The 24,035-nt window shown below is 41.4% G+C and overlaps 1 protein-coding gene and 1 long non-coding RNA gene across 5 annotated transcripts in view; both read right to left on the bottom strand.

Annotated features, from left to right (window-relative positions):
- The window catches only part of sobpa (sine oculis binding protein homolog (Drosophila) a), a 44,650-nt gene extending 24,940 nt beyond the window's left edge, over nucleotides 1–19,710 (bottom strand). For 2 of the 4 annotated variants that reach the window (XM_058615224.1, XM_058615226.1), the window contains exons 1-3: nucleotides 19,149–19,710; nucleotides 3,713–3,833; nucleotides 2,800–3,009 (exon numbers count right to left, since the gene is read on the bottom strand). In XM_058615224.1, the coding sequence (XP_058471207.1) occupies nucleotides 2,800–3,009; nucleotides 3,713–3,833; nucleotides 19,149–19,250 (433 nt within the window). In that variant the 5' untranslated portion in view covers nucleotides 19,251–19,710. The remainder of the gene's footprint in view (nucleotides 1–2,799; nucleotides 3,010–3,712; nucleotides 3,834–19,148) is intronic. The other 2 variants (XM_058615225.1, XM_058615227.1) reach the window with 1 other exon arrangement.
- A 2,527-nt stretch (nucleotides 19,711–22,237) lies between these two features.
- Nucleotides 22,238–23,815, bottom strand: LOC131444400 (uncharacterized). Its single transcript, XR_009233720.1, has 3 exons — nucleotides 23,667–23,815; nucleotides 22,383–22,414; nucleotides 22,238–22,279 (listed from the first exon to the last, which is right to left on the bottom strand). It is a non-coding gene; the product is annotated as an uncharacterized LOC131444400 (long non-coding RNA).
- Between the last annotated feature and the right edge of the window lie 220 nt (nucleotides 23,816–24,035).

The following is a 24,035-nucleotide window of genomic DNA, read 5'->3' as shown; positions in this document are numbered from 1 at the left end:
CCATATAAATAGATGATTGTAAGGCAACAAAAATCAAGCAATGTTTTATTTGAAGTGATTATACACTTGAACAAACATGCTTATGGATGGTATATTCGATTTAAATACACACTGGGCCTTTAATATTGGATTGAACATTGTAGTTTATATGTATTTACATGTGTAGGTTTACTTCTCAGCGCATGCTGCTTTGTTAAAATTCCTCACATACGCGGGAGGCTGACTGGAAGATGAAGATGGATTTGCAGTGCTGCTGTGAGGTCAGTGAAATGCCTCTTTTGTGGTAAACTGTGACTGCGGGGCTTTTAGTGCTGCCGCTGTAGTGATGAGAGAGATCCAGTGAGATTGCCTTCAGTATCTCCCAATTACCAAATTACGGCTGTGCTGGTGTGAGGGTGAAAAAAAAAAAACACCACACAACCAAGGCCCATTAGTCTTTCACCTCCACTCTTGTCCTTATCACACACTGGCTGGTGTTGTTCACTTCTTAGTGAGCTTAATGGATCTACGGGGCCATCAGATTTTTAAGTAAAGACCAGCTCACAATTAAGCGAAATAACTCCCATGGGCCCTAAAGACAGCACAGTGGAGCCAGCATGTCCTCTCTTCTGCTCTCCATCTCATTCCTCAGACCCCGGAATTAACATTCTCCCTGAGTGATCACAGGTCTGAATGCTCCGTCCTGAATGTGTCCTCAGATCTGATCACAGGAACCACATTCAGAGGTGGTTTGAGGACACGTGTAGCCGCATTACTGGGCACGTATGAACGCAGGATGGTAGGCAAAAATCAAAGAAGAAGAAGACGGCCTGCTCTGATTGGCCGACAGACCTGCTAATAACAACAAAAGCTGAAATGTATTAGCACGAAGAAAAAAGAAAAGTGTTGGATTTATTACATAGGGTTATTTTTTTTTTAAAGTCACTAAAAGGACATTACAGTGGATGACTTCCATGGATATGCTCCATGAGAATGGTAAATGGTAGATGGTCTGTATTTATATAGCACTTTTCTACTCTTGTTGGCCACTCAAAGCTGCTTTACTCTACAATTTCACCCATTCATACAGCGCATCAGTGTGTATCTTTCATACCCATTCACCCACTGCCGGCACAGCCGTCAGGAGCAACGTGGGGTTAAGTGTCTTGCCTCAGGACAAATCGGCGTGTCGCCGAGCGGAGCTGGGAATCTAACCCACGACCTTCAAGTTGAAAGGTTCTACCACTGAGCGAGTGTCGCAACCCTATGGTGGTGTCCTGGGAAGCCGTGACAGATGGACGTGTGCGACACGTGCAGCAGCACAGCATCGTGAACGCGGCGTCAAGATGTCATGTCTGTTTCTGAGACATCAAGAAAAGTAAGTAACGGGAAAAATAAATGTTTTTTTTCGAATCCCTGTCTTTGGGATTCTGTCCCAATAAACTGCTTTCATGCCAAAGTGTAAGTGAAATCATCAAAAAATCACCTTCCTCTGCCTTCACGTGTGATCAGATCACTGAGGACAGATGTTAACACCAGGTCTGAACGGGGACTTGGCCTCTAACCTTTTGTGAGAATAATGCTAAAACAAGACCTCATTGTTTAAAGCTGACTAAGTTGGTGAATCCGGCTTTGAATAATACAGGTACCACAGTGTAATGATCCAAGTCCAGCATCTTCCATACAAAGAGGTGGAGTCGTTTTCTGCCTCCCCACATCCTGTAACAAGCCCATTTCAAAATATTCACATCTGCACGAAGAGGCGAAAGTGCCTGTAATTATTCCGTCTCCATATTAAATGCCACCATCGTGCACCGTACCTGCACCTCAAAAAGGTCCTTTGTCGGGTTTTTGCGGGGCGCATGAATAATTCAGCGTACGAGTGGGGGGTGGGGGGTTGGGTGGCAAGTTTAAAGGCGGCGTTGGCTGGGTGGTGGGTTGATGCTGGGTTTTAAGTGGGACCACACCATCTGTTTCTCCGCCTAGGCAGGGGCCAGTGGGGACTCCTCTTGGGCGATGCCAAGGTGGCTCGCTCGCTCCCTCCGCCTGGGCGTAGCAGCCTCCTGTGCAACAGCAGACGCAAAGGGATAATGAAGCCTCTGTCTGGCCGGGGAGTGTGGACATTTCCTCAGAGAGACGGCGGGGTAATATCGACACCCGGGCAGGTGGAGGAGAACAAGGTGTACAGCAGGTAGTGAGCTCATTAGTCGCCTGTCCCTGGCTGATATGGAGGCTTCCAGGCGATCGCAGAAACAGACAGTTTTCATGATGCATATATATATATATATTCACTTTTTTTGCTAAGTGCTGGACAATTAGCAAAAAGCAAGTTGGTTGAAAACTGACAGTGATGACAGTGGACTTATAATTGTGGTTGTGCCAACGCTGGCTTAAGCCTTTATCGTGCCTGGTGGACCAGGGGGCCCCCAAGCAGCCACTTAGTTAGTTGCTTCTGCCGGCTCTGGGTTGGGGGCATTTGAGTGAATTCATCAGAATTAGCCTTGGTTTTTATTGGAAATTTAAAATGAAATCATGTAAAAAAAAAAAAATATAGAAGACGGTTGAAATTTAAAGCTGCAGTATGTAACTTTTTGTTGATTTACTTTACGGCCACCACGTTGCATGTCGTCTCCGTCTGGCAATGGTTTGAATGGAACAAAAAAGAAAACACATGTAACGTATTCTCCCGCGTGAGTGCTTGAGCCCATTCCAATGCTCTTTTCTTCCTGGCGGCCATCACGTTAAAGTGTTTCCTTGAGTGTTTTCTGAATGATTCTCCTCTACGTGTCTCTTTTACAACATTTATCATTTGCTCTTTACCTGCAGGGGGTTTGATCAGCGGTGGAGGGATCATGGGGACCATGATGGGCAGGTTGCCATGCTCCATGGCGCCGGGCGTGGAAGTGGACGGCGTGGTGGACGGCTCGGTGACTCCGTTCCTGGAGGCTGGCAAAGACTGGGAGCTGTTGGCTCGATCTGGAGAGTCTTCACTGCTCTCTGTCGAAGCTGGGATTTTTGGCAACAAGTTTTCTGGACGGGAAAAAAAATCAAGCAAAATAAGCACTCGTGGGTTATCAAACTCACAATAATGACTGTTCATTCAGTCTTAAGGGAGAGCTCATAAACTATGAGTGGCAGGCTATTGTAGAATAATATAAAAATCTTTTATTTATAAAATTGTTTTAATTGATACATCACCATCTGTGATTTTGCTCAATTGTTTCATATTAATGTTGTTTTATGCTTGGTGTTATATTCTCTACTCTAGCGTTTGTTGTTATTATTTTCACTATTATATTCTTGTTTTGCATTTCATTATATATATTTTCTTTATTCTATTTCCTCGAATGTTATGGAAGAGTATTAGGGCCACATGTTAAAAAAACAAAAAACTGAAAGAAAATATATATAAAACAGCATGAATTCTGGGTTAGGGTTACTTTTTATCTCAGAATTCATGCTGTTTAATTTTATTTCTTTCCTCATGGCCTCATGGCCGTCCGTAGTATACAGATAGTAAACCATGTGATCTAATGACTCAATTAGTCTATTCATGCACGTGCTGCCTTTGTATTGCTTTTTAGAATCCGTGCAGCATTCCCATTGATTTCCTCAAAATAAACGCTGAACAGTGTGTGACACCAGCCAGACCTAAAGAACACATGCACTCAATTTAATGTACGGTGCTTTAAATAAAAAAAAAAAACAACAACAAGGTGACAATAACTGATACCTTTGAGAACAGAGATGTGTTGGGGCGTCTCCCCTATCTCCAGGTTGTCCGAGTCTCTGAGCTCCACCTTGTCGTAGCCGTACCAGCCGAGCAGCTCGTTCATGGTGTTCTCTGCAAAACTCTGCAAGAAAAACAGCTGACTGGTGAGATTCGCATGCAGGAATCAGTCGGACTCTTTTCAGTGATACGGTCATGTGTAAAAGATGAATATGTCTATACAAGTCTAATCAGTTACAGTAGGACAAGAGAATCATAGACGTAAGAAGAAACTGAAGGTTGATCATGATAAAAGCATATGTACAAACTGTTCCTGAGCCCTTTTTACACTGGTTTTATTTCACCTATACAAAGATTTGCCCAGAGACAACCACAACTCAAAGGTTTAGACTCTTCTTCAAAAAGATACGGCTCACCCTAATTGGGGCTAACTCCTGTCCAAACACCGCAGTGTGCACCCAGTCAAACTAATGGCCCTTATCATTTCACGATAAAAGAGGAGGATCTTATCAGAGAGTAATAAAAAACCACTGGAACCCTCTGACAGCTCTCTCACCACAAAAGAGAAGGGCAAATAAGAACATCAGTCGAGTAAAAAAAGCAGAGTTACATGTGCTTTTGACTGACTATTTAAAACGTCTGTTGTTCTTATGGCTCCACAACTTTTGGGATGCAGAAGTTTTGAGTGCATCTGTAATTTATTCATCCATTAAATCCATTAGATTATACATATTTTGTGCCAGGCAGGGCTGCAAAACAAAGTTTAGTTTCCGATTATTCATTTGTTTATAAAAAAAAAAAACCCCGTAATAAATAAGTATTATCTTGAAAAGACACAAAACTGAAAATGTTTTTATCAACAATAGCATTGATACAAAGAAAAATATTCTACTTCAGGGGCTACGTAATTTGTGGGGCATCTATTCAACAAGGTGGCAGCAGCAGCTGCAAGCCTTAAGTTCGTGGGCTGCATGTGTGTTGAGGGAAGTGATGAAATTTCAGAGTTTTCTTGAATGCATCCTGGAGCTCTAAAATCAATAGGCTGCAGATCGCTCAGCTCAACACGCTGTAAACCCTGTATTACTTTGACTAGTTCTCATGTGCTGCAGTTTAGAAACATCACTCTAGTTGTACATGGATAAGAGACTTTACATTTTAATTTTGAAATCTGAACAGTATAAAACATAATTCCAATAGAATTTTTCGGGTATTTGTCTCCAGATATTTGATAAAATTCTATGCTCTGTGCTCTGTTTTTCCACCGCTCTGAGTGTGTGTCAGTGAAATTACCATTGGCCTTGAAGTTCAATTTCTTAGCTGGTATGTATGTGTGTGTGTGTATGTGTGTGTGTGTTGGGGGGATTTATTTTAAACAATCCGTGTGTAATCCCATTGAATATTTGAATAGCGTTTTTGCTTAAAATGCCCATCCCTAATTCCCAGCTATGACTCAAAATCCTGAACTATCCCTTTAAATCCCTTACTTATATGAAAAGATTCTTTACATCCGCTACACAGTGTTTAAATAATTATTATTATTTCATGTCCTTTTTCATAAAAGATTTGGAGTCAACCGTGCATCCTTTACAGTCACCGTGAGTTCAACTCATGGAATGTTTGGAAACTACTGGAATTCAAAATAGATTCCTGTCCATTGAAGAGCATAACTCACCCACATTTTGGCCACTAATTTCAAATATTTTAATATTAGGAGACATGCCAATCCTTTTTATCCCTTTTTATTTTTGCTAAAGAAATAGTTGAAAAGATTAATACCACCTTATGTTTGTTCCCTGACTCTTTATGGGAAGCTACACTCACATTCTGGCTTTAATTTTGTATTGAATGAAGCAATCACACTTATAGTCAGTCAGTATTGTGGTTATCACTAAGCAACAAATAACACATGACTAAAACTCTATGCAGGTGAAATATGAAAGCGTTTTGCTCCATAACACAGTCAATAAACACCGAGCTGAAAACAAAACCATAACCCTGCTAATGCATGCAGCCCATCATCATCACCCCCACCATCACCGCGGCGCTCCTCAGCTGGAATATTCCCAGAGGCGTTCGTTCACTCAACACTAAACTATGGTAAATGTTTCTGTTATGTCTCACTGTTACACAAAGATTCAAATCTCTGTTCCTGGAAATCCACAGCAGTGTGTAAATAACTGGTCTGTGGGATTATTAAGTATTAGTCACAACACCGCTTGAATTACCAACTGAGAGGGAAAAAAAGGAAAGCTGTTCCTAATTATTTTGACGAGATTGTTTTCTGTCGAGTGGAAAAGATCGTTCATTTCTCAATACAAATTGTTGTAATACGAGGTGCTGACACACGGTCGGCACTGCCTGACCTGTGTGCTCCCCCTCCAAGTGTTCTGCAGCGAGAGCCAGCAGAACACAGGCTGGGTCTGAAAGCACGGCTGCCAAGCGTGGATGAGAGGAAACTCTAATTTTAGCTACTTAACACGGAGCGTCAGACATGACATGTGGGGAAAAAAAACTATAATTCATGGCCATGAAATGTGAATTTGTGCGCACAAAATCACTATGGCTGTGGGTTTATCATTCCCACCAACAACTTGGACTGGGTAAGAAAATGGAGCGCACCCTCGCTTGAAACTGTGACACTAAAGTAAAGTTGGAAAGATATTCACAGATTTGAACGTCAGCGATCGATAACATTTAAACGAAACATGCGAGGAATATTTCTGTGAATTGTTTTCTAACTTTACATAACTTCTCTAATAATAACTCTTTGCATTGCCAAGATTTTGAGAATATCTTTGTAACTCATTCCCAACCTAACATAAATAAATAAATGAATGAATGAATGAATAAATAAATGATAAATTCATCCCTCGTGTGCCCCTTTTTGCTTATGCAGCTCTCAATATTATTGATTAGTATTTTGTGTGCACGTTATACCTATTTCATGGCCATTAATTAGTATTTTGTGCACGGATCAGAGTTGTTTTTGTCTGGGGCTCCATAACTTGCTGCTTTAGCTGTTTTTTCTGACTGGAGATGGATTTGGGTAAACCGCTCACTCTGCAGCACCAAAGCCCATCATGAAAACCTGTGTTTTTAGCTCACAAGCACATGGGAGCGTCTGATCTAATGCTAATACTTCATTTGGTAAGTCTGTGTCACTAAACTCGACTGGCTCGACTGGCTCGACTGGTCTTCAACTTACCAAAATTCTCCCACACTACACCTCTCCTCCGCTCCCTTCACTGGCTTCCTGTAGCTGCTCGCATCCGCTTCAAGACTCTAGTGCTTGCGTTCCATGCTACAAACGGATCCGGTCCAGCCTACATCCAGGACATGATCAAAACCTACACCCCAGCCCGCCCACTTCGCTCTGCATCAACAAACCGGCTCGCTGCCCCCTCACTGAGAGGATCGCAGAGGCATTTACAGAACTCGACACTGTTCACTGTCCTCGCTCCCAAATGGTGGAACGAGCTCCCCATCGACATCCGGACAGCGGAAAGCCTCCACATCTTCCGCCGCCGACTAAAAACACATTTCTTCCGACTCTACCTCGACTAAGACGATAATGACAACGACAAAAAAAAAAAAAAAAAAAAAAAAAAATATATATATATATATATATATATCGATCGCACTTATGACTAGCACTTCATAGTTTGATTTACTTGAAGCTCTTACTTACTTCTAGCTCTTATTTGTACCCAAATGTTTAAATGCACTTATTGTAAGTCGCTTTGGATAAAAGCGTCTGCTAAATGACATGTAATGTAATGTAAACACTGAACACTGACGTTACAAAATAACATATTAGATTACTGCATGGAGGCTCAACAAAAGGCTTAAATGATCAACTGTGTGTCATGATGTAAAATCAGTGATTTTCTATGTGGTGCCGTTGGGGAGTCGGTGGTTTACGACCACAGATTTCAGCCAGAAAAGTCTGTCTTAGGGCAAGTTGGAGTAGTAAAAATATTTTTTAAGATATCGTTCATCGTCACCAGGCACAGATTTAATTAGATGTGCCTTTCATTGAGTGGCTAAAATGAGTTTTTCCTTGTGTAACCACCAGCAGGCATGTTGTCATCATTGCATCAGCTGTCACTTCAAACATCACTTATAAGCAGCACTGCATTTGCACCTTAATGCTGGAAGACCAGTGCATCTATTGCATATGCACAGCACCCTCAGGTTTGTTTGTTTTTTATTTATATACATATATATATATATATATATATATATATATATATATATATAAAATGGTGTGGATGTTTGATCCCAAGAGAATGAGACAGAAAATAAACTTCTAACTTGAGTGAGTTTACATTTCTCTGAAGGATGTTTATTCCCAGCTACTGAGGCAGGTCTGCAATATTGATTCGTGTTGTCTACCTGTGGGTGGGAGGGTAAACACGTCTGAAACCAGAATTTCATTTGGCCGTGTGAATCTACAAGGTGCACTTTCACAAGAAAATAACTTGTGTTGCTCCACAAACAATGGGCAGTAATAAAAACGTGGCTTGTATGGAGCTGGTCTGTGTCCACAGGCTGTGGGAATGAATACAGATTCAATTAACAGCAACAACTGTTTTGATAGGACCGTTTACCTTATCACTAACCTAACCACAACTCACAGGAGAACATATTCAATCAGGGGCTCCGACATGAGTTTCTGACTAATTTGGACCAGGTTTTGGTCCCTATGAGGACTGCTGATCCTGATAAGGTCTGTGTTGATGACAGCAAACAGAACATTCTGACTTGCATTGATAAATTGAATGCAAAATGAGGGCCTGCTGTTTGAATCTTATCACCACTGTCCACTTTTTAATGACGGTGTATAACAAAAATGTTCCTTAAGAGGTTAAAAATTATAAACAGAAATTATAGACAGTAAAAGTAAGTTTTTTTTAATTAAATAATGTTACCAAAGAAAGCTAATTCAAGCCAATTCATTCACCCATATACTTTACAGGCATAATTTAACAAGAAATACAATTTTATCCACATGTTACAATAATTATTGGAAAATAATACATCATTGATAGATTTTTTTATTATTTTTTAAAAATAATCCAGGGGCAGATGATCTGCACACATGATTTGGCAGATATTTTTTATGCCAAATGCCTTTCCTGACACAACACATCCATTTATCCGGGCTTGGGACCGGCACTAGGAGTACACTGGATGTAGCCCGCGTGGCTGGGGTCAATTTAGAACAGAGGTGTCAAATGTGTGGCCCATGGGCCACATGAGGCCCGCCAATCGATTACATATTTTAATGAAAACATGGCCTACAACCTTTTTGATTTCTACGGATTCATTTCACATCACAAATATGTTATTATTGTTATTATTATTAAGTATGAATCCTTCCATGTCAAAACAAACACTTTTACTTCTCATGAATATCTTTTATCTAGACCGGGCCGCTCTAAACCATACTTTGAGTTTTGAATTCTCTGACTTAGTGAACCCAATTAACAATGAGGATAAGAGGATTGTGTCCCTTGCTTAAAGGGAATCAAACTGGCAACCTTCCGGTCACAAGCCAAGCTCCCTTCCCACTTGGCCACGGGCTGCTCCCAAAGAAACTCATAATATGCTGCATTTTGTTTCTCAGAACAGTTGTGCTGCTCCTGGATCAGTTTAGCCTCATCACTCATCTCTCTTTTAGAAAGTAATAAAATAAAACATCTCCTGCAGACATGTTTTAGGAAGACGGAGAGTCTGGTCTAAATACTGGGAAGTCGTTATTAATCAAGAATGACAGGAGTTATTGATCTGTCTGTTATAATACACTACTGTGGTGGGGTGGTCAGTGGGTAGACATGGTGCAGGTGGATCAGAACCACCACACACACACACACACACGTGCCCTGCTCCCACTAGAGGGTCTGAGTGTGTGGCATAAACATTAACAACAGAGGAAGACTTGAAGACTTGAAGACTGCTAAATCAGAACAGCTTCTGTTTGCTGACGTAACCACACTTCTGCTTGAAACGACGCATGAGTGACAGCAGTGCTCGCGCCGCCCGAAGGCTCCTGAGAGTCACATTTACAACCACATCCTGAGCGGAGTTCAAGTTCCGACAGCCTAAACACACGACCACGCTGTTGCCCTTAGTGATGCCATATGAGCCCCTGTTCCATCGGCGTGTTGCGTCATCCTGAATTGTAACTGAATAACGCTAAGATTTCCTCTAAATTGGACCATTTGAAACTGTAGCGAGTCACTTTTAGATCTCGTGTCACCCAACAACAGTGACACTGTTTTATATAAAGACAAACAGAGGACTGAAATCACAAAGAAGTGAATTCTATTGCTCATAAAACCCTGGTTGTTCAGCAGTTTGATGCGATAAATGCCTCCTGCCCCCACCCGCCCCTACACTGCTGCTGTATACACACAAACGCTCCCTCAGTCAGGTCTAATTTTTTCATGTTCTGGCACTACTCAGCAGTTCTCGGTTTACTGGGTCATTGGAAATATTAGTTCAGTACTTCCTGCGTGAGCGTCAACACATGTTTTCAGGATTTTTAACTGATCTACAGTTTCGTATGCAAACAACATGTAAGCTGCATGATTTCTAGACCAAAAAGAGGCAGAGGATATAAAAACGAACAACAAAAATTCACCAAACGATACGCACTGCAGCTTTAATTGTAATTATTTTACTTAATAAAGTGCTTTCTGCACATTTCCTCTCACATTTCAGACATACATGGAAAACAAGTGTTTTATAAGCCCTGTATGACATTTAAAAAAAGAATATAAACACAATTTTCTCCACATCGTTATTCAACAAAGCCGCTCTTTGTCCCATTTTATGGGCAGTAGTAGAGTGAATTTGTAACAGTGGGCCAAATAGTGGCAGAGCACTGACACTGGCACACACACATCCAACAATTAGTCCAACCTCAAGGGTGAAACCTTCAGAAGAGAAAATCCTCTCTTTGAACAAATGAGTTGGAGCATAACCCGTCCTGAACGTATGCCTGAGTTCAACGGATGTGGCTGTAAAATAACCAGTTCATGGAGGGGGAAAAAAACACAGCATCGCTCTGTGTCTCTCTTTCCTTCCTACCATCCTGTCCTCTGTGTCACCCTACTACTTTGAGAAAGTGGGAGTATTATTAAGACTGAAATCTAATCCTGGTTGGCGGCTCATTAAAGCGGTGGCACTAACTTTGGCTGTAGCTGAGCTGAGGAGGAGGAGGAGGAGGAGGAAGAGGAGGATCTGCTGCAGCCACAGATGTCTATACGTTACTCTGGATGTAAAGGTTGTTTCATCACAATCTCTGTTGATCAGCTTTCTTCATGCCAACAGCTTCTAAAAGCGTCAGAACAAAGCTGTGAGTGCAGTCCAAACTTAGATTTTTGTGTATTTAGTCAGAAAAGTTAAAAAAAAAAAAAAAAAGGCCCTTGATAAACTGCATGGCCTCAGGGTGATGAGTCCAGTTGGTCCATCTGCTTCTGTCAACTGTGTGTACAAGACTTTGGCACAAAGCACAACATCGGAACAATTATTTGACACATTTTTTCATGCAGTTTGGAATTAATAATCAGTGTCTCCAGAGGATGCTTGGAGAATTTGTGTTTCTGCAAAAACACACTGCCCGGCACAAAATTAGTTTACACACACTTTTGTTGGACCGCCTTTACACATCGTGAAGTTGGACCATTGTGTTCGGTCTTCTCCGGCACATCCCAGAGATTCTCTTTAAGTGTTGGGTCTAGTATCTGTGGAGGCCATGTGTGAAAATGATGACTCGTGCTTCATTGATGAATCCTAACATTGTCATCAGAATATTGAGTTTGTCAGATGACCTCATTTTCTGGGCACATATGTCACTGAACCTAGACCTGAGCAACTGAAGTAACCCCAGATTATAACACTACCCCCACAGACTTGTGCCATGGGCAAATTTTAACACTCAACATTGCTGTTGTAATGTTGTTACCTTATTTATAGTTGGGTTTGCACTGTGTACCTGAGTTGAGATGTACATTACTGTGTATATTCATTTATTTTATGTCAACCCGATTGGGATCTACAGCAAATACAAAATCTTTTGACCATGAGTCTAGGACCAGATTATCTGAACAACTAGTACCTGCAATCATCCATGCATCCATCTGTCCATCCACCCAATCATCCATCCGTCCAGCCGTGTCATCATCTGCCCATGGGCACCTCCACATTTTGAGATCATGTGGACTGTACACACTGACTACGCATGATCCCGAAGAAGACGGTAACCATGGAAACGTGTTTAGTTACTGTGAGGAGGTCCACACACATATACAGCCCATCACTCAAAGCACACATGTAAGACATCGGCAGCACAGCATACAGTTATGTAGTGTCTCTAATTCATCAGCACATAAACCTCTAAGAAATTTAAAAAAAAAAACACATTAAAAGCCACTTTCACAGTTCTTTATACTTTATAATGGCACTTTTCCACTACGCCCTGTACAGCACGACACGGCACAGCACAGCTCTACTCTAAGAAGAAGGGGTCGTGATGCGCCGCCACTCGCGATCACCACTTTCAGCGGCTGTCGCTAAATACAGGTACTATCGCTAATGGAAAAGCATGTGCCGAGTCCAGCTGTGCCGGGACTATGTTGTGGAAAAGCGCCATAAATCTTTATTAATCTGACTGCTCCTCTGTGTTTGAGTATGTCGTGGTCAGTGCATCACTGTTATTTGCAATTCCTGACATGTAATAAAGTAGTAAGTAGTAAAAGTCCAGGCTGTGGCTCGAGGTGGAGAACAGACTGATGACCCATCTGTTTCTCCAACCACCAAATTGACAATTGAGCTTCTTTTAGAAGACGGCAGAGCGTTGTGATTTATTTTAACGTGGTACACAATTGCACACACGGTGCAGAGTTCTGTACGCGTTCATATCTGAGAGCCTGCACAGGAATGATTCACTCTTTCTGATATTGTAACTGCTGATATGACTGTGTGCTGTACATGTTTTGTGTTCCCGTAATCTTTTACATTTAAAAAACGACTTCTTTCAAACCTGAAACCTTAAAAGACCCTCATAATCTAACAACCAGAATCCGGTAATCCCAAACGACTCCTCACTTTTGGTAAAAGGGTCTGTTTGAGGGCTCCCTGATCACCAGGGGGCCCCAAGTGCTTCACTTTAATTAAAAAGAGGCCCTTTTTGTGATTTTACTGCCCTCACAAATAAAGTGACACTGGCTTGGAGTTAATTACACAGCTATAATATAATTAATGCCATTTAAAGTGTTAGATTTGTATAAATAACAGTAAAGCACAGGTGACACTTACATGGTGGGAGGGGACCCCAAATCAAATTCAGCTTAGGGCCCCATAAAACCTTGGGCTGGCCCTGAACAGCATACTTTGTGTTCTCCACAAATAACCCCTACAGTTTAATTTGGTCAATCCTATTACTAAGGTCATACATTAAGTCATTGTTTAGTTTATTGTTTACCTCGACATATTCAGGAAACGTCTACATTATTATCACTACAGGAGAGCAGCTCCTGATAAACATTGCTTAAGCTGCTATAACTATAGCTCTGTGATTGGTGAGGTGGACACCACAGTGTTTCTGACAATACACACACAACAGGCTCCTTTTTTATTTCTGTGACAATTAACACCCTATGTAATATCCCAATGATATACAATTTCTAAACCCATCATAAAACCCATCATTGTCTTATTGACACAGATCTGTGCCGTGTGAATACAAATCGGATTACTCTGACTTTTTTAAGAGAAGCTAAAAAAGTAATTTTTTTTGGGAATGGAGAAACAGATGCTGCATCAGTCTACAGGACCTGACATCCAGTGGCTAATTCACAACTGCATTATGAGGACACATGTGTAAACTATTATCCACACTCATAAATACGCTTATGCTTGAAAAGCCAAAAACATTTCGTGTGGCCTCCTGTGACCTTGACCTTTTAACATCCATGTGGTTTATATCCCTAGGCTTTTAGAAGATCTGTACAGATACAGTATTTGTGCACTAGTTCTGAAAGCTTAGTGATATAGATAAAAAAAAGCTTAAATAATCAAAAACCGAATTGCTTATCTTACTTTATTAAATTTTTTTTTACTGTATACTTTATTCTTTTAGCTTCTCTTTGTGCCCCCTGTGGCTGGGGTCGATGGGGACTTCCAGTGTTGTGGGGGCAAAGCTTTGACCGGAGAGTCAAAGGAAAGGGTTGGATTTATTGGTCTCATTTTCTCCAAGAAAAGTTGGATGTTAAGTCGTTAGTATACTGAATAGCCACCAGGGGGCGATGTCACTGGTTGTGAAAAACAACTAAAAAAATTAAACCTCTCAGTCGCTAGTTTCAGCTCTTCTTCAATCGCACATGATTTTGTAAAATACGTTGTTATCCAATCTGCCAAACCACTTCAGGAGGTGGCCGGAGGCGCATTGCGACCACATAAGTGTAAATGCAATGAGTCTCCAATGCGTCTCCACTCCACCGTCGGTTGTAAGGCGTCGATACAATAGTGTGCGGATAACAATGCTGTTGTTGTTGTTGATTATTGGCGGCACACAAGAAATCTTTGCAGAAGACGAAAGAGTAAGGGATTAAAGATAAGACCGTGATTGGATAGCAATCAGATCTTGATGTGGACACTATAGACGCATGTTAATACCAGGTGTAAATGCATGTGGTGAAGCATTATGCGATCACAGAAAACCCATTCTAATGCCAGGTGTAAAGGGAGCCGCTGACATGGTGCCGGTCAAATCACATGTCTCCAGGCTACGAAATGGGAGTTTGTTTTGCAACTCGAAGATGACGTCCACTTCTTCTATATACAGTCAATGTTAAGAACCCAGTTCTAGAAGAGATAATGGTTGGGTCTTACAATGAGTTTATATAAAAATTTCAGGGATAATTGGACAGTAATCATGATACCTCCAGTACAGCAGTTCAGTGACACTTCACTGCCAGGAGATAATGATGAAATTAAAAGTCTCCCCTTCTTCTTTCCCTCCACTCAGACCCAGACATGGCCTGTATACGACTTGTGGTAATGATGATGATGGTGGGAACTGAATACCTTGCAGATAGAAACCAGAGCAGGTCACAGTACACCGTGATAAAATTCCCGAATCCCCACGCCAAGTTTCCTTTGCCTCCTCCTCCTTCTCCACTTTTCCACTCCCTTGCTCCCTCTCTCTTTCTCTCCCTCTGCCTCTGCTTTCATTTCCCTCAACTTTCCTTGATATCTGATCCAACAGAGACACTCAGATTACAGTTTTTACAGCTCAGCCAGCCAAGCGCTGTATACATTCCTCTCTCCCTGTTTCTAAGTCAACCCGCTCTCCAGCCTCTCTCTCCGATCCCCTCCATGCCCACTCCTCCTTCTTCTAGATTACTCACCAGGGCTTATTTTACCATGGTTCACATTAGGCAGCCAGATGAAGGAAACACTGTCAGACTGCTGGCTTTTCAGAGCAGGATCCTCACAACAAGGGCACATTGTGGGTCTGTGTTAGTATTTTTCCTCTGGTCTGGGAATGAAATATTGAGGCTGAACAAATCTGAAGAGAAAACGGGAACAAACTGAGCGTCTTTCTGTTCTTGACACTTGAGCATGGGACACTTGAACCCAGGATTTTTTATTTTTATATTTTGGTCACTAAAAAGGTGACACTGTTCTCATTGCCAAGGGTTGTTCTGCCCTGTGGTGGTGGTGGTGGTGGTGGGGGGAGGGGGGGGTTCACACATGCATGAATTGTGAACAAACGTGCAGAAAGTGAAACAAGAAAACAACAAAAACAACATTGCTCTCTGTGATAATGTTACGGTGGTTAATATTCTGCATCTTCTACCTCAATCTCTCTTTATATTAATCGTTTCAATCAGCCTTTCCCAAACTTAAGAATGCCAGGGCCCAAATACTCCGAGGTCCACCACCAAACCTTGAATCATGACTCTGATCAACACACTTTTCACACGACACACAATTCCCATACGTATGATTGCTTTCATGTGAACACAAACAATCACTCTATGCCACTTTATTTCTGCATGTGGTTATTACAGCTGGACTCCATATAATATTTGAAAACAAATTAACATTGACTGCAATACTGAAATATTGTAAACTGACCGGCTGACACTGGATACTTTCACATAAAATGTCACAATATTACTATAAATATTACCTCCTATACTAGGTCAAATAAAAGAAACTGAACACATGGAGTATTTCTTAAAATCTAATTGTACATATTTTACAGCAATTTAAAAACTATTCAGGGCCCACCTGTTGTACCGTCACGGCCCACTAAGGGGCCGCGGCCCAGCTTTTATAAAGTAAGGATTAAACGTTACTGCTAACAGCCAGATGATGAATGCACATTAAAGCGATGAATGTCAATTAAACACGTTCCCACTGAAGAGAAGCCCGTTAACCCAAGATTTAACAGTTAACCAGTGGGAGTAGGTTAATGAGTCTCCAGATTCACGTTAGGCTTTGCATATGTGTGTGTGTGTGTGATGCTTACACAACCACACAATAATCTACACATCTCTATTTCTAATTATTTAAAAAAATATATAGATCTATTTTAAGGCTGCAAAAACAGATACATTAATAATCATATTCTGATGAAATGTCATTGGGTTTTGAACAAGACATTTTTTGAAGGTGTTTGAAGATATAAATTATTGATTCATTGAGAAAGTAATTGACAGATGATTGACAGTGTGTGTGTGTGGAGTTGTTATAAGAAGGATGTTGATTTTCCTAAACACCATCAGTACATTGACATTTTATATATCGACGTATCTAAAAATGCAAATGCAGTTGACATTTTCATCTTCTGTGTGTTTGACTGATTCGAGTTATAGTTTCTGGACATTTTCGACTAAAAGAGATGTTTATTATAAGTTACGTCAGTTCCCTGAATCCCACATGACGACCAGTGTCACGACATCTATCATCAGAGAGCAACACACACACACACACACACACACACGCACGCAAATAAAACATCATCATTTGTGACTGATGTCTGCCATCATGTAATTACGTGCTCGGTGTGAGAGAAGACATTTAAATAAAGCGTGTGAGAGAATGTTGATTAATGATGATTCCGCGTGACATTTCCTCTCTGTTACACCAGTTAAATGACAAAATTAAATATGTAGTTTCTCAAGACAACCATTCACTCTGCCCTGAGGATGCTCATCGAGATTTCGACAATTTGAATGCTCTAACACAACCTTTACTGCTCCCCTGATGAGCACACACACACAAACACACACACACACACTTAAGTCTGTGCAGCATTTGTAATGAGGACACTCATAGACATAACGCATTCCCTAGCACCTTACCCTCTTGTTTGTTTTTTGTCTTTTAACTTTTAGACTTTTATTTTAATAGTATTGTTGCTGAGCACTCTACCTCAATTCCATTGTATTTGTACAATGACAATAAAGATTCTGACAGAACACGAGGACCAGCCAAAATGTCCTCACTCCTTATGGTTCGTACGTTTTGTTTGGTCCTTATCGGTGACGTCCATTCATTTGGACAGCCAGAGCACTATCCCTACACCACAATCAAATAATCACTAACCTCAACCTAACCACAACTCAAATCTTGGCCATCAGAAATGAGCTTCTGCCTCATGGAGGACCAGGCTTTGGTCTCCATGAGGAGTACTGGTCAGTGTTTATGCCAGTAAAAGGTCCTAAAGAGGCAATAAATACAAACACACACACACACACACACACACATATAAACCTCCCTCCCTGCATCAGGCAGCATAATGACGGGTGAACTGTATGAACTGTGTTCCTTCACAAACTGAAGAGCATAATTCTTTTTTCCATTAAAAAATTTTTCAGATTTAAATTGCAGTTATTAAAGCGAGTCACCTTCCTCTAAACCTCCCATTCACGTTCCACGGTAAATAATAAGCAAGGACATCTCTAAGGATTCAGATCCCGAACAGGCATGTGATGGTTTAATGCTGCACCTGCATGGGTGAAATAAACTAAGGTACATACTGTAACATTGCTGTCAATCAACATGCTACATTGCCATGTTATGTTTTTATAAAAAAATCAACGTGAGTCTCCATATACTGTCAACATTTTACAGCAAAACAAAGAGGAAGAAAAAAGAAGGAGCTGTGACAACTGGTATTTTGGTGAGGTCTATACAGAAAAAGGGGCTTTCTGTGGCAGCAGGGTTGTTTCAGGACTCGCTCAAAAGCAGCACTCTAGCTTTTCCCGCTGACAGACTAAAATAAAAAAAATAAAAAAATTGCCATTTCCACAATTATACTCGCTGCATGTGATCACCTGCATGTTCATCCATGAGCGCAGTAACGCTGGGTGACTGTGCATGTGTCTGTGTCTCAGGCCAAATGTGTACAAACAATGAAGAGATGGAGACAAAGCGCGCGCACAGACACACACGCACACACACACACACACGCGCGCGCGCAAAAATGCCAGGAACACTTTCTTTCTCCACAATGAACCGCTGAGGAGCAAAGGGCTCAGATATCACAATGTGAGCACCGATGGGGGAGAAAACACACACACACACACACACACACAGAAATAGAAACAGCGTGTGGCTGAATATAGGGAGAGATTACAGAGAGTACAGGGACTAAACACAGGAGACATTGTGCTCACGTCGAATGCGTAAAGCTCACGCGCGCACATCTGGATCACACGCCTCCGAGCAGCTGGACAAAACACACACACACACACACACACACACACTCTTCATCTCATGTGTGGGGCAAACCCACACAGACACAGACGACGCGGACCCGCAAAGGCATCGTGGCCACACACACACACACACACACACACCAGTGTTTTCCCCCATTGATTGATTGAGACTAATTGTGAAGAGCGGCTGCGCTCTGCTGCGCTGTAGTGTAACAGTGTAACAGTATTAATAGCTGTAGTATTATATAGAGGCTCCTGTTGACGCCTTCACTGACGCACTGGATTTTCCATTCACTCGCAGAGTAAAGCCATGAAAGGCTGGGAGACACACACACACACACACACACACATAGGGCAATGATGACATGAACACACACTCAAACCTTTTCTCCACTGACTCTAAACTTACTACGGAACACAAACAGCGCGTGGCGCCGCATCCATTGTGCGAGGCTGAGGCACGTGCACAGACGACAATACAACTTACATGATTTAAAAAGCAAAAAAAAAAAAACAGAAATCAAAGTTTGACAATCATGAGTGAGAACACCTGGTTCAAACACACACACGCACGCGCCTCACAAGCCGCTCCGCTTCCGCGCGTAATCACACGCAGCTGCACACACACGCGCACAGAAAGCGAGAGAGAGAGAGGGAGAAAGAGAGAGAGAGAGAGAGAGAGAGACGCGTCTTTTTACCTTCATCTCCTCATTTATTTCCCTTTTCACCGGGTGTGCTGGTTTTCTTTTCTGGTTTCTTTTATTTTCCGGAGGTCTGCCCTCCTTTTCCATCTCTGCCATGTTTTTCTCCCCGTGACACTTGTGTCAATATTTGCGGTGAGGATGAGGACGGGGGGTGGAGGGGCACGAGGAGGAAGGTGGGGAGGAGAGAGGAGAGGCAGCTGTTTACAGTCGCCAGACGGCGGGTGTCTCGCAGCCTTCCAGCGGCGCGGCTGACGCTGAATGTGGGGATGCCGCCGAGGGCTCGCGGTGCCCGGTTAAGTCAGCCATCTTCTGGCCGTATCCTCCACGGGTGCGTGCGCCAGCGGTGAGCCACAGCCTCCTCTGTGTGAGTCAAAGGAGAGGTTGAGTGAGGGGAAAAAACGAGACAGGGGGAGGGGCGTCCGCTGAAACATTATATGACGCGTTGATGATCAGAGGCAGGCGATTCCTTCTCGCTTCTCCCGCGGAGTGCAATCAGAGCAGTCACATCCACTTAGCGCTGCTGCTGCTGCCTCACGGTGACTGGAGTGTGGAAGCGGCAAACAGGTGCTCGCACACTCAACCACGCAGTCCCACTGTCTGCTGTGTTCGGTGCGGGGACGTGACTCACAAGGATTCCTCTGTCAGTGACACACTGGTTCAGTCACTTTACACCAACACGTCAAAAACTCAAGTCTGGGAGTGTGGAAGTCAAAAGAGACCTTACTGTGAGACATGGTAGTTTCACAACTGGGAAACAAACTTATTATTGTCAACAATATGTTTATTAATAGTTGTCTTAGTCACACAGGGCAGCCCATGGTCGCTGGTTCAATCCCAGGAAGGGCTGGGGTGCCCCTCAGCAAGGCAATCCCCCATTGCTCCCATGGCACAGATAAGTATTGCCCATCGCTTGTGTGTGTTCACAACTTGGTGGATTCAATGCAGAGGTCAAATTCACTATCACTAATTGGCATGTGTGCAAAAATTACTTATTCTAACATCTGAATTTCATGTGGACCTCAATATAGACCTCCACATATTATTGTATAATTAAGCAAGTTCAATTTGTGTTTTGTAGAAATGTTTGTCACCTTTTAAAAGTGCTGTGCATGCCAGTTCTGAACAGCCTGCAAACCGTCAAGCTCTTTCTTATTAAAGCAAGTGAAAACACTGTTACAGTAGTCAAGACGGAGGAAACGAAAGCATGTATAATCATTTCCAATTCTGCCTTGGACACTAGAGATCGATGTTTGGAGATGTTTTGGAAACGGAAATAACCGTGGCTGATGAACTGTTTTGGAGTGATGCTCAAAGGACGTGGACCTGGATCCGAAAACAACTGCCCAGATTCCTGAGGCAGACGAGGACAGACGAGCTCAAGGAAGCAATGCGCTGTACATATGCTTCCCATGTTTATCATGCCTCATGATCCAAAGTGCAAAGTGTCAAACAACTATAATATAATATAAAAAACACAAAACAAAACAAAGTTGAATCCTCTGCCACAAAACAGAGAGTGTATCATTCTTCAGGGCCAGTTACTAGTAAGGGTGTTTAAGCTCACACTAACCTTGTTATTTTAAAGCAACTTTACACTTAAACGAACATCATTATTTATTTATGTATATTATAATTATTTTATTTTGTTACACCAGTAGTGAACACACACAAACAAGCAATGGGGGTTGGGTACATTATAAACCCAGGAACCCCCCGGGGTGTCCATGGACTGCCTGAATGTTATACAGTGGAGCTTTTGACCTTTATGTGTTGACTAACCTACATCTGCATCTTCCATGTGTTTCCTCTAGATTGTAGTTACACTTGTTAGACAGTAGCCGATGACTTTAATTAAAAGAAAAACTTTTCACGGAAAGTGTGACGTGCAAAGACGTTTTTGTCTTTCCTGTGAGGGAAACGGAGAAAGTTGAGTTTGTTGAGTATTAAATATTAGAGAAAATCTCTGAGGATCCTGAAAATACTGCACATTTAGTTTTGCCATTAGATTGGTGTAACAGAGACTCATTTCAACTCTCATTATGAACATAATAATTACACGTCAGAAAGTTTTTGTGTACCATTTTAAAATAAATCTAATAACTCAGTCTTCTGTTGAGAAAAGTTTAATTGGCCCTCTTTTTTCACAGATCAACAAGCATTTTGACACGATTTGGTAGGAAAAGCACTAATGTTATTAATGTCTTGTGTTTAGTTCATGTACAGTCAGTGCAGTGAGCCAGCGTGCAACCTGAAACTGAGGAAGCTAAATGGATCTCAGCCATAATTCATTTGTTTATTTCCACCAAAATGTCTGACGTGAAAAAAGGCCTGTAGTCATTTTGGTGCTAGGAGAAACAGATGCTGCACCAGTCTGTCTCTCCACGCCGAGCCACAGACAGGACTTCACCACTTCTAATTCGATTACATCAACAAAAGCCTCCACTGGTCAACAGTTTCAGTCTACACCATTTTTTCCAGACATATTTCAAAGGAATTTGATGATTCACAGGCTACAAAATATATTCACCACCAGTAGCTGATCACTTCATCCTCGGGTCCAAGTGAACATTTGTAACAAAAGTGAAGGAATTCCTTCCACATCCTCTTGATATAGTGTGTTTAAAAGAAAGGAACATGCAGACAGATGAACAGTGAAGCCAAACGCATAAAGTGACTGCTGTGGCCGAAGAGAGCATGAGAGCAACCTTCATGTCAGAGAGGTGTTAAGTCACATTCAAGGTCACTTTAAATGTTGCAGGTGTTTTTTGAGCAGCCCTTGTGTCACCTAATAAACCAGAGTAGCCACATCTACTGTATATGTACAATCATTAGCTTTCAAGGCAACCTGCACAATGCTCTGATGGAATTTTTATTTCTCTCTCTCTCTCTCTCTCTCTCTCTCTCTCTCTCTATATATATATATATATATAAAATAATGTAATGTCACTAGTGGTTTAATGGACAGTAACAACAATACCTTGAAGGGAAACATGTATCACACAAGGCCAAAGGAAACATTCAAAGTGTGTTGATTTTGTAATGAAGCATCAAATAAAAATGTCCATTTGTGGCCTTTAAAGAGCATTACTTCTTCTTACCCAGGTTGTTCCATGATAAGTCTGTGCCTAAAAAAATAATAATAAAAAAAATAAATAAATCACAGATGTTTGTTACTGCGTCCATCGTGTTTAAACACCAGAAATAAGATTCGTATTAACATTAACTCACCAATATAACAGTCCAGTTTCACTTTGGAACATCTGTGAGAGACAAGATGAGTGTGGAATTAGATTTGTGTCAATATTTTCAAACAAGAATTTTCACGAAGCAAACAACACAAACGAAACATTGATGTCATCATTCAAAAATATTGTATTTTATTGTTTGAAAATACACTTGTTCTTTGCGCTGGTTGCCGGAAGTAGTCACAGGCTTGAACTTATAATTTTGTCAGATTATAAACGTTAGATACTAGAATCTCAAACTAAAAACCACGGCGCAAAGAACAAATGTATTTTCAAACAATGAAATACAATATTTTTGAATGGTTAAATCAACATTTTATTTGCTTCTTAAAAAGTGTTGTTTGTTGTTTCATAGACGAGGGTCTAATACACATGCACATCAAGAAAAATGTTAAAAAAAATAAAAATAGACCATTTTTAAAATCACATTTTAAGTTGATTGAGAATCATGAACGTCTCTGTATCTAGACAAGGTTTAAATATAAAAACTGTAGCTGCGGTAGAACCAGAGTTCCAGCTATATTAGAGCAGTGGTCACCAACACGGTACCCACGGGCACTTGGTTCCCCACAGGCAGCCAATAAGAGCGCCCACAGCACAGTCCTGAAAAGAGTAATGACCAAAGGTGTGCTGCTGCTGCTGCTGCTGCTGGGGTAGACCTGGCATATTTCATAATGTAATTGTATGAGATCATATCCATGTTTCCATATGGTCGCTTAGTATATTATCACCAGTATTGTTCATAACAATATTGTGATCAATTGTTAGTAAGAACTGAAATCAAACAGTCCCCTAATGTGTTCAGTTATCGAAATTGAAATGGCAAAATAAGAAGATGTATATAATTCTGGAATGACACATTAACATGGTAGCCCTCCATATTATTCTCTACTCTTCAGACAGCTCTCAGTTCCATAAAGGTTGTCACTTAGAAACTGTATGAAATATAACTTCCACATAATCACACACGCACAATTGTTAAATCAGGGTCAAAAGGATTTGGGCAAAATAACAAATTGCGATTTTTCTGACAGATATTGCAATCACAAATCAATTTCCAATATTTTTTTAAAGTCACTTCAGTACGTACAGTACTGTAGTGTAGTGTTGAATACATTAAAAAAACAGTTTGGCAGTGGATTTCCTCAGTTGGTGTCTAATGCAGTTACTGCCATACAGTATCTGGCAGACAGTATCAAGGGCATTTAATAAATCATTTTTTGCTTTCAGCATTGATTTATTCGTCTCTGTTGTGCTCCATACAAACCTCTGAGAGGAGCAGGTGACGCTGCTCGAGGCACGGTGACACTCATTTAAGCCAGGAAATCAGCAGCAACCTGTTATTCACTCAAGTGAAAACCCCAGAAGCAGAGTCGCACAGAAAATCCAAGGTAAATCATACAGTAGAAAAATCACTTCAGGATAAAAATGTTGGGAAGCTATCAGTAAACAAGAGACGGGTGCAAACAATAAGAGTGGGGTTAGCAATCAGGTCACAGGAAGTAAATGCTGGAACACAAAGTCTATACCAAAATAAAACAGGAAATGAATGATTGAATGAGATAACCCAAAACATCACCATAACAGAAGACCCCACAGCATAAACAGTCTATATAAAAATGGACTGTTTCCTCAG

Source organism: Solea solea, chromosome 18, assembly GCF_958295425.1.
Source record: "Solea solea chromosome 18, fSolSol10.1, whole genome shotgun sequence".
Classification (NCBI taxonomy): Eukaryota; Metazoa; Chordata; class Actinopteri; order Pleuronectiformes; family Soleidae; genus Solea; species Solea solea.
This window is presented reverse-complemented; position numbering and strand designations above follow the sequence as displayed.